The 11428-nt window shown below is 45.1% G+C and overlaps 1 protein-coding gene across 4 annotated transcripts in view; it reads left to right on the forward strand.

Annotated features, from left to right (window-relative positions):
- The window catches only part of NTM (neurotrimin), a 396476-nt gene extending 385486 nt beyond the window's left edge, over positions 1-10990 (forward strand). Inside the window, exons 7-9 of one of the 4 annotated variants that reach the window (XM_047071627.1) lie at positions 508-543; positions 5848-5880; positions 10890-10990. In XM_047071627.1, coding sequence (XP_046927583.1) covers positions 508-543; positions 5848-5880; positions 10890-10990 — 170 coding nt within the window. The remainder of the gene's footprint in view (positions 1-507; positions 544-5847; positions 5881-10889) is intronic. The other 3 variants (XM_047071628.1, XM_047071629.1, XM_047071630.1) reach the window with 3 other exon arrangements.
- The last annotated feature ends 438 nt before the right edge of the window (positions 10991-11428 follow it).

Here is an 11428-nt window from a genome sequence, read left to right on the forward strand (position 1 = left end):
GGTCCTTCTTATCATGAACCCATAAGATCATGCTCCTGATCCCTAAGGCTGAAAGGATAGCAGGGGCCCCCATAAGCTGAATCACCATGGTTCTTGGGGCCACCTTGTTCCTGCTATGGTGCCATGGGACCAGAAATTCCTGAACTTGGTCTCCTGAAGTGAGACAATGGGGGTAAGATGTGGGACAGAAATCTCATCTGGAAAGGGACTTTGGTCCTTTGCTACCATGTCAGTTCCCCAGCTCAGCACAGCACTGTAAATGTATGAGCAGCCAACTCCATCACTTTCCAACCGTGGCATCCAAGGATGGAAGCATAAGGCACCTTAGTGCTTCTCATGCTGCATCTTGTCCATCTTTGGTTTTTGTGTCTTCCTTTATTTATCCATCCCTCAGAAACGTGTGTGAATAGCAGTATACAAACTATATATGACAAATATATAGCTACTGTATATAATATATGTGTTTGTTTTCATTTTTCTCTCCTGTACGTCCCTCACCCGATTTAGAACTAAATGAGCCTACAAGCTCAACTTTGTTGCAAGGTCAGTATTCCCCTTGCTTTATGGTTTTTTGCCCTTCCCCCCTTCTTCCAGTATCCCCCTTCTCCTCCCCCACCCACATTACCTGCCTGTGGAGTTGCTTAGAGGGTGCCAGGGGAAGCTAAGGAGGTCACTGGAGCTGAGAGAGCTCCCAGGGAAGCTGTCCTTTCTCTGCTCACACCTTGCCCACACTTCCCCAGAAGGGCCTGGAGGGGGAAAAGAAAATAAACACCATTAACATCTGAAAGCCCAGAGATCCATGTGCAGGCCAAAGATAGACAGCATGAGTCTGAACCAGTAGGAAAACAGTCCAGCCCACTGAGCAGTTTTCATAGCAACCTGCATAGCTTCAATGGCCCATGAGCAATAGAAGCAAACACCATATGCATGAAGGTTTAGGTGTTCCCTAGAATACATCAGCTGGTTCAAAGCAAGGTTCTCCAAGAAAGGAAGATGGGCAGGGTACAGCGTGCATGATAATCAATAAGTAGTGACTGGGAGTGGGATACCACTGGGATCGAGTTCAGAGCCTGACATTTAGTAGTTCTGTGATCTTGAGCATGCCACTAAACATTATTGAGACTCCATTTCCTCTTCTATAAAATAAAATTGATCTGTCTTATCTACCTTACAGTTGTTCCAACTTTCACCTGAAAACACATATTAAAAAGGCTTTGAAAACTGCCAGGTGCATTTTGAATCATTCAAGCCCAATCCCCAGATGCAGACTGAAAGACAAGAGTTTCCTTCAGTGTAACGTCATAGGGGTTAATTAACTCATTCAAGCTCTTCTCTCCAGCCCCGTTAATCCTATTCCACCTCAAGCCCTTCCCCTATAAAAGTCCTTCATCTCTTGCTTCTGTTTGCACAGCCACAATTTTTCTCAAAGGCCCACCAATATAAGTGACTTACCAGAGTCCCCCAACATAGCAGAGTTGGTTCTCTAAGACTGAGACTGAGCATTTGGGCAGGAGTGAGACTACCCAAGTGGTACAGTGGAATCCATGTGGCACATGCTACTGTTTTCCTCCTGAGGACAGTGCTGATCATAGGGTAGCCTAGCAGGAAGGTAGCTTGAGGCTTTACCCACCTTCCACCCCAGTCCCTGATCTTTCTCCCACACCCATCCCCTGCATCCCTTCCCATCTGTAAGATGTCCCATCTTACAGTAGACTTGCAAGGTGGGAAGGAGATGAAAGGAGATAAATTACAGGGGAAGCTGTTTGACAGATGAGGAAAAATACTTTTGTCAACAAAAAGAATCAGGGCTGCGTTCTTCACCTTAGTGATGTAGAGTGCCATGGTGAGGCACTGCCAACAAGAAAATGAAACAAAGAAATAGAAAGTAAAAGTGAAGTCAGTGGAAGAATTCAGGTTCAATTTATGATTCAACTTATGTTTATTAAACCCTGGCATGAGGAGATCCACAGATCTCAAATTAAGAGCATTAGGAGATGAGAATAATGAGAAAAGGAGGAGGCATGAGGGACTGGAGTGAGGACAGATAGTGCTACAGGATGTGCTTTTAGAAGTGATTCTGATCACTTAGCTTTTTATTTTCAGAGGGAATAGGAACTTTTAAAACAGGTAGTGGTTGCTAAGGAGTTAGTATTTACCTGTAGGCATACTCAACTGACAGAAGGGGCATTGTCCCACACCAGAGCCAATGATAATGAAACAGACCAGAAACAAACAAATCACTTCTGACTGTCACTGCACTGGAGCAGGAGAAGGACACTTTATAACCAGGGTCCACCTGCTGAGACAAAGCTGTCCTGCCTCACCCCTCTCTGCTGCAACAATGAATTTGGGTAAAAGGATCTGTATGCTAGCTCTGTACTCAGATTCTCAGGCTGCTCTCAATGCCACATCCTTCTTGTTGAGTACACGGCAATGGGTCATTGCCAGAAGTTGTAGATTGTAGACATCTGGAATGTTCCAAGATTTGGATTAGTGTGGTCTTCAGTATAGCTATTTAATTCTTTTGTACAACTACAAATATCTTAGAGAAAACAAATCTTGTGCCTGGGGCATTTCTCCCCTTCATCTGTGTTCATTTTATTTTCCCCTCCTTCTTTGCTAGTCTCCTATAGAATAGAGAGCTACCTATTTTCTCAGGGAATACCCCCAAGTTATGCTCATCTTATGCCAGAAATACCAAGCAAGATTCATACAGATGCATGGATTTCCACTGACAGGGTACAGTTGGCTTTAAGAGAAGTTCTAAGCTATTTTGTTACTCAATATCTGGATGGACTAGAGAGATTCTGATAAGAGAATTTCATTCCTCCTCAGCATTTTCTGCCACCCTTGAAGTATTTCTCTGCTCCCCTTTTGCAAACACAACAGATTGCATGTCACTTTCCTGTATTAATATTTGGTGGCGCAGTACTCCTGCCATGATAAATAAGGATTCAGGGATGCACCACCATCCCTCACTGAGTCTCTCCCCGGCAAGTGTGCCGGGGCCCACACTGCAAACTCAGCGTCTTGGTAGCTGTTCATTTCCCATCCACTGTTCTTTGTTTTTTATCTCCTAGGCATGAAGTCAGATTTGATGGTATCAGTGGGCTGGGAAAGGTTGGCTGATTAATGTCTGTGAACCTCACAGTGACCATCAAACCAACTTATTAAAGAATGGGGGAGTTAGTAAACTCTGTATATCAGAAGAGGGGAAAAAAAGTGCAGTAGGAAAGATGACCACTTCTTCCCTACAGAGGATTAAAGATAGTGAATTAGGCCCAGCCGTCTAGCAGTGAGCATTTCTATGGCACATAGAATGTCTAAATACTGAAGGTATAAAAAACATTTTCTCAACCTCTTTCTAGAAGGTGAATATATCCATCCTGGCATGCAACCAGCTCTTCTCTGCACACTAGAATCAGAAGCCCAGTGTTTACATAGGTACTTAGATTTAGCTAACATTGTTTCTGGTGGCAAAAAAGATCACATTATGGATTGACTACAGATACTGACTTGCAGGCTTAAGGGGAGTGGTTCTTTCTCTTTCTTTCTTTCTTTCTTTCTTTCTTTCTTTCTTTCTTTCTTCTTTCTTTTTATTTTCTCTTATACTTTCTTTATTTTGAATATTTTATCCAGTTCTACCTGGCTTCTCATTAATATATCAACAAAATTCACCAATTTCAGTCAAGTTCTTGCCAAGGAAATACATGCTTGGATTTTCAGGGATTGTTTGTTTTCTTGATAGCCAACAATGAACTCAAAAACATGAGGTTATTGGTGGCTAGTGCTCCATGGGTGGCTTGGAGACTCAAGCAAGTCTCATACTTCTTCAAACTGACACAACAGTGATAGCATGTAGACCATGATGTAGAAAGCATGTTAACCTTTCTGCATCTCTTCTTGGAGTGGGATGGAGTATAGCATCAGGGTAATATCAGGGTAATACAGACAATATCATGGCAACATTACTCCCCTCACTGTGCTGAGATGTAAGGTGGACAGAAGGACATTCCAGTTAATTAGACAATTTGAAATGGTCACTGAAGAGTATTGTTCTCATTTAAGTAGTGTGTGTTGGAGTTCAGGAGAAAGAATAGCTGGATGGTAACAATTAAGCTAAAGTTGTTTACAGATGCTTTTGCCTTACATAAAATCACAACAGGTATCTAGAGCCCTGTGGAAACTTATACTTTTAGTTCACTTCTCTTTTGATGTTCTGGCAAGCCAAACTACCAAGTAGAACCCTTCCCTGTGTCCTTCCTACAGCAGTGTTTAAACCAGCACCCCATAAGTCAGTGGCTGCCCTCCCTCAAATGTACCATACATCTGCACTGCTTGTGGTTTGGGGATGAAGGCCTATGACTACTTTTTCCTTCCATGAGTTTCTCTTCATCCTCCATCCTGCCAGTCACCCTTCTTCTTGGTACAGAGAAACTCTAGTCAGTGGTACCTGAGTGAGACATTTTGGGAAAATAACCCCACATTGGCTTTGGGGTGGGTCTCTAGGCCCCAACAATCACTCCAAGAGACTGTCCTTGCTAAATGCACAATGAGGCTTTTCTTTACCATCTTGATGTGACAGATCTTCTGTGAAGCATACCTTTGTTCTCTGATCATGGATCATCCCTTACTTTTTTTTAGAGTGGCTTCCCAAGGTTGCCAAGGTCCACTTAGTTCAAGAGGGATATCATATCTCGGGCACCCTAAAGAATAGATAGCTTGAATGCATACATATCTATTCATCTGATTTTGGTTAAATATTTTAGTTGAGTTTAGGTCAAGTTATATCTAGGTTGCCTTTCCTTCTATATGCAAGGACCTTTGCACAGAGAGTGGTATCACCTTGATGCAAAGAATTTAATGCATTTTTTTAATTTTCAGATTTATTGATGTATAGCTGACAAATAAAATTATGAAATATTTAAAATGTAAATCACTGATCTACATACACATTGTGAAAGGATTTTCCATCCTCTTTGCATCCAGGCTGAACTATTGCAGACACCTAGTTAAAGAAGCAAGTAAAATGTTAGAGATTGGGCCACTTTCTGACGACTCAGGACATCTGCTATTAGCAGGAAAGTCTCTATGGATTGTTCTGAAGGCCTGTAGCTGGTGAAATGTGGGTCTTTTGTGGTCTAATCATCAAAGAAGAGCTGGCATCCCAGTAAATTTCCACAGGCAGGTCTTACTTAGGAAGTGTAAGTGTAGCAGCATAGGTGTGGGTCTTATTGCCTGAGATTGTCACTCTGGACCAGCTTGCTATATAGTCTGACTCATCAAGGGAAGTCAGGTATCACAGGTATGAGCTCCTCTGGCACAGTTTTTGTAAAATGTGCAGATAAGTACCAAAGTTTTACATCTCAATGTACCATGGGCACCTACATTCAGATTTTTATAATATAATCCATTTGTATCAGCCAATTTTATACTTGAGGCCTACAGACTTTAACTAACTAGGGGATAGTCCAGTGGCCAAAGAAAGAAAATTGTTGTACAAAGAAGTATTATTGGCTTGGGGCCTCAGGCTCCAGCGTGTACCAAGCTTCCTGCTATGATCAGATGGGTGTGTTGGTTCTCTTTGGATTAATGAGCCAATCTGACCATCAGTCATATCCTTCCCCATTCCCCCACTCAACCTTATGGCAACTGACTTCCCAACAAAAAAGAGAGGTGCACATACAAGAGCTGGACTGTGGTCAAGACAGCAAGAGGCAAGTGCAGAAGGGTTGGGGAAGGCCCTGGGCTGGGAGAACCAGCTCCTTCCCAGAACCATCAGAGGACAAAGCAAGTGACTCTGACTGCTTTCTACCTTAACAGTGGCTTGTTTTTAATTTCTTTTAGAAGTGAAAACTACAGCTCTGACCCCTTGGAAAGGTTGGTATATTTATTTCCAGGCACCTGCTTGCTGCCTGGGTAGGGATGGGCATCCAAAACTCTTCACTTTCTTCCAACATGCCTTCTTTTCTGAGCTAACCCCACAAGCAGCCCAGTGGGAGTCCTCCCTGACCTTGGGCCATGTCTGTGCCAATCTAGATTAACCTGTCTCCAAGGATATGCCATTCACCCTGGGTAGCTTCCACTTGCAGACCTCTAACTGCTGTTTGCTGGCAGCACTAATGAGCACCTGCCAGGGCCCAGAATAGCTCCATGTCTTGGCTGCTCCAGACCAAACCAGCCTCTCCTCACAAGCAGATGCTCTAATGTGATGATCTTCTTAGACCTTGGCCTTGCATGCTATCCTTTACTTACCCTGTTCTCTCTTTCTTTCTAACTTGGAGCTGGAAGGGGAAGTGGGAGAGGGAGGGGAAACTGGAAGGAACGGGGAGGTTCTTCGGTGAGTCACTTGGCCACAAATAAAACACATCTTATTTGAGGCTTTCCTTCCCACTAGATGTCTTTGATGGTTAAATTGATGTTCATCACAGTTCTCTGGGACCCTAATTGTCCTGATGATTAGTCTCTTTAGGCTTTCACAGCTCTCTAGTGAAATAAAGGCAATAAAGGCATCTGAGGCAGAATGGAGGCGTGGCTGGATGATGAACAGAGGCCTCATCTGTGTGGCCCATGTCACCAGGCTAATGGACTGAGTTGCTGCTCTGTCTGGCACAGGCTCTGAGAGGGCCTTGCTCCAGGTTGCTGTGATCCACACCTGCCTAGACAAAACACTCTCATCTCGTGGAATTCTTTCATGTGCTGGCAAGTGTGGGAAACCATGTGTGGGTCCCACCTTACCCAGTACCAATGTGGGACAGGCCCTGTGGCCTCATTTTCTCTCCTTTCTTCATTCTTGGAAGATGTGTGAGTTACACAAAGTGACAGCCCCAAGTTGGTGGAAAGAAAATTGTATTTGGAGACAGAAGTCAAGGGAGTTAAGCTCTCTGAGGTTAAGTGTCCACATATGAAAGCACAGAGAATAATCCTCATTTCATACCTGAGTGCTTTTAAGGGTCTGGGACACCTTTCCAACTGTAAGAATTCTTCCTAGAATCCTAATAGATATGGTTTTACTTCTATGTATGCTTTCCCTCAACCATAGGAACTTTGAGAGACTTTTATTGGAAATAGTTAGAAAAAGAGGGAAAGGATGTTTGGAAGAGAGAAATTGAGATAGAAAAAAAGGTAGAGAATTTTTTGTTTTGTTTTGATTCAGTCGATCTTTTGCTTTTTTGTCTCAGTAAAATTTTAAGAGAAAGGAAAACACAGAGACAGAGTAAATGTGAACACATCAGTATGCATCAAAATGTTCTGGTTTCTTCTTTCTTTTAAAAAACATTTGTTAAATACCTGCCATGGGCCCAGTTAGACACAGACCCTACCCTTCCTTAAGAAACTTTATAGCACAGCAGAGGAAATTCATGTTAGGCAAATAAAGAGAATTATAACACAGTACGTATTTTAATAGTGGGATACATATGGTGCTGTGGAAGCAAAACAGGAGCAAGTCAAGGAAGTCTGCTTGGAGGAGGTAAATGGGGACCAGAACAGAATCTGGAACAATGAGTGGCAGTGATTTGGGTGAAGAGCACATCAGGCATAGAGGCAGAGGGTATGTGAGGATGGAAAGGAAAGAGAATGTGGTTCACACACACTCGCTTACGTGACCATGAGTATGTGTAGTGTCTGTGTGCTTGTGTTGCATGGAGTGGGGAGTGGTGGCAGGGAGTGAGGAGAAACAAAGGAACATGTGTCAGGAAAAGAGGCTGAGGAGGCAGATAGCAAGCAGACTCTGAAATGTAGGGAGTGTTATACCAAGCAGTTGGGAAGTTTCATGAAGGCTGTAGGAATCACATAGATTAGTGTCATGATGAGTGTGGAATCATAGAAACACTGCTCTGGAATTAGCATAAAGAATAAACTGAAGGGGTCAAGGCCACAGGTGGCAAGGCACAGTCTGTGAATTTCTATGGATTGGAGGATTGCAGCTGTCCCCTTTGGGAGGATGACTGGAATACCCTCGTCTCGATGCTTCTCCAGGGTCTACTCTTGTTTCTTCCTCCTTATGACCAGTTTTGTCCAGGTCAGATTTCCTGGATGTGCCCAAGAGAAGGATGGGGGGGGGGCTGGCGAAGGGAGAAAGTATGTGGAAAAGGAGGAGGCAGGCTGGATATGGCCCCACACAGTGAGTGACGGTCCCCTGTGGGCCTGGGACAGGAGAGAAGCAGAGAGACCCTGTGTGTTGGGCAGGGAAACAAATGCAGGCAAGAGGAGGAGGCTCTGACGCACTTGGTGGCCTTTTCCTTTCTTCTATGGTAAGAGTTTTTTGACACAACAGGTCAGGACCTCTCTCTGCTGGCTCTCTGTGGTGCTTCCCAGCAGGCAGCAGAGCCACAAAGGAACTCTGAGGGGTTTAGCAATGAAGCAGAGCACATGGTGCCCAGAGAGCACACCTGCAGAGGCATCAGCCATTGTGAGGTGTCTTGGGGATGGTTTGCCGGCTCACAGCCCTTCCCTGCAGCGCTGCAGAGGCCCTGACTGCAAACACGGTTTTCTGACTTTTCTTACATGGTAAGGAAGCAGGCTCCTGCTGGGCTCTCTACCTGGCTGTGGCATTAATTCTCCACTTTCCTCCCTGGAGAATCCCACTAGCTGGGTGGCCCCAAAAGAAGAGAATGCAGGTGAGAATCCCAGAGACACTAAATTCAGATACCTGGCATTTAGTCCCTTTTACTTTACCACAGGGCATCTTCTGAGCCATGGCCAGGGCTGGGAGTGTGGTGGGAATGTGCAGGGGTGAATGGGGGAGTGGGCTGCAAAGCTGTGTGTGTAAGTGTTGAGGAGAACAAAAGACATGCAAGAGAAAGAGAGTCATGCACCAACAGATGTGTGCCTGGCCAGGAGCATGGTGTACCAGGCACATAGAACACACTTAGAATCACCATGCATTGCACAGGGGGAAGATGGAATGCAGCCAAGAGGACTTCCCAGCTTAAACTCAGAACCCAGCTACACAAAGACCTACTGGCCTGCTGGCTTCAGAAACAACCTTTGTGGCTTAGAGTCAGCTTCAGTAACAGGCAAGGGTCTTAATGTGAAGAATCTTGGAGTGGCCCAGAGCAGCAGGGCTTCTTCACTGGAGAGAGAGGCAACCTCATCCTAGAAGGCAGGGGGAGTGGCTTCTCTCCTGGGGTTCTAAAGAATGCTGTATAAATAACACAATGATTGAATATGAAGAAATGAGTCCTGGTGGTGGTTTACATAGAAACACAATAGTTACATTTTACAAGACAGAGCCAATTAGTGATCATTGGTAAATGATAAGCATTTCTGAAATTGAAGTGTAAGTGATAGGAGCGTAATAGGAATGCTCCTTTGTCATCTGTATCCACCATGGGCTGCAAGAAGGAAGGCATTTCATGGCAGATGCCTTTAGTTTTGTGTTGCCCAGAAGTTCACTTCCCAGCCAGTGGAGAACAGAATACCTGTGTTTTGTGCTTCTTATCATGAGAACTTGCGCTGCCTGGCCTTGGGAATATTGGGAGCCAGACATCACAAATACATGAGATTGGAAGACCTGATACATTCAAATTCATGACCATCTATTTAACCACTGCCCCAGAATCAGAGTTTTGTCCCAAAGGTCTAAAACATAAAATTGTATGGGCAGTGGTCCCAGGCCAGGGCTTCAAGGATGTGATGGAATCATCCCATATGAAATCAAGAAAGCTTGATTTGATGCTGAACTGCATTAGCCAAAAGTATCTCTGATGCTTAGCACCCAAGTCAGGCAGGCAGGCAGGTTCTGGCTTTGTTTCTTGACCACAATGGGGAGGTGGCCTTAAGGGAGATACTGGCTTCAAATACTTCCATTAAGTTCAATGCAACAAAACTTGCCAGAGCAGGTGTAGCCTGAGAAGGTTCTCTGCTGCAGTAGGTACCTAACTCATCTGGGCCTCCACCCTTGTGTGTACTGTTCATGAATCATGGCCCCATTTTTTATGGGCATTCTTGGCCAGAAAGCTGATGTTTCAAATGACAGGCAAACTGCTGGGAAATTTCATGCACCTCATAGTTTTCTTGCCTCCAACATTTGTCCCCATCTCCCAGAGTATCTGCATGCAGGCCAGGTGGAGCTGTGTCTCTCAGGGAAGTATGCCATCCATTTCCAACCCACAAACCTGCACGGTGGCAGGCTCTGCATCCCAATTTCCACATAAGCCTTCTCTCACTTCCATGTTCACAGCAGAAGGCCACCTGTATTTTTACTTGATCCCACTTCGATGTGCAGCAGGCTGATTTTGGCCTTTCAGGCACATGACACTTGAGTTAGGTCTGCTATTACCTTGTCCAGATAGGGAAGAGGCCAAGTGTTCCAGGCAGAAGCCCAGTGCCCAGTCCTGCGATAGAGTGATTGACAGAACAGGCACCAAACCCAATGTGGCAGCAGCAGGGAGACAGATTGCTGTGTCCAACAGGTCCTTCCCAGCACAACAGGTTGAACAGCTGGAGAGCTATGTAAATGGTTAAGGCACACGCTGATTGGTCAGTTGATGATGCAGATGATACAAAGGTTTCACTTCCTTGACTCCATGTAGAATATTAAATAATCTGCCACCTTCTTGAACTTGACCCTGAGCCTTGTCCTTAGCATATTACAACACGAGAGAGGATTAGTGGCCACCAGCACACTTTAACCTGATCCTCATGTTCTCTCTTTGCAAATGAAGGCTCCCTCTTATACAGCGTGCATCCATGGGATCCAAGCTGTAAATGGTTACTTCTAATGCAGCCACTCCCCCACCCCTACACACACATATGGCACTGGAACATCAAATGTCCCAGTTACAGGGATGCCTCATCAGAGGCAAGGCCTAATGACAGCACATAGGGTGACAGATGTTCCATCTTAGACCAGGCAGCCCATGACGAGTCTGTTCTCTCCACAGGCCCAGGCGCAGTCAGTGAAGTGAACAACGGGACATCGAGGAGGGCAGGCTGCATCTGGCTGCTACCTCTTCTGGTCTTGCACCTACTCCTCAAGTTTTGATGTGAATGCCACTTCCCCCGCTGGGGAGAAGCTGCCGCCGCCACCACCAACCCAACAGCAACTGGCAACTCCGACAGCAGCAAGAGCATTCCCGTTTCTTATGAGATCTAATCCAACAAAATTCAGAGAAACAGAGCCTAATGGGACACAAATTCGAGGGAGGGGAACAAAGAATAATTTTGGGAAAACACATTTCAAAGGGAAATTGAAAATCGCCTTGCAGGTCTTGCAGATCAGTACGCACAGCTGAGTTTTCTTCCTTTGCCCAAACGGAAAGAATGCGCACCCTGCTCTGGACCCACCCACAGCTGCATCATGACCTGTTTGTTACCAGGGTGGGCAGGGCTCAGCCACTCCGCCCACTGACGCACCCCAAGCAAGGAAAATTCTGGAGTCGGCTATTCCCAATTCCATAGAGACGAACGCAGAAGGAGTCGT

Source organism: Lynx rufus, unplaced genomic scaffold (genome assembly GCF_022079265.1).
Source record: "Lynx rufus isolate CCGP_SWC_20201006 ecotype Redwood Valley unplaced genomic scaffold, mLynRuf1.p SCAF_9, whole genome shotgun sequence".
Taxonomy (NCBI): domain Eukaryota; kingdom Metazoa; phylum Chordata; class Mammalia; order Carnivora; family Felidae; genus Lynx; species Lynx rufus.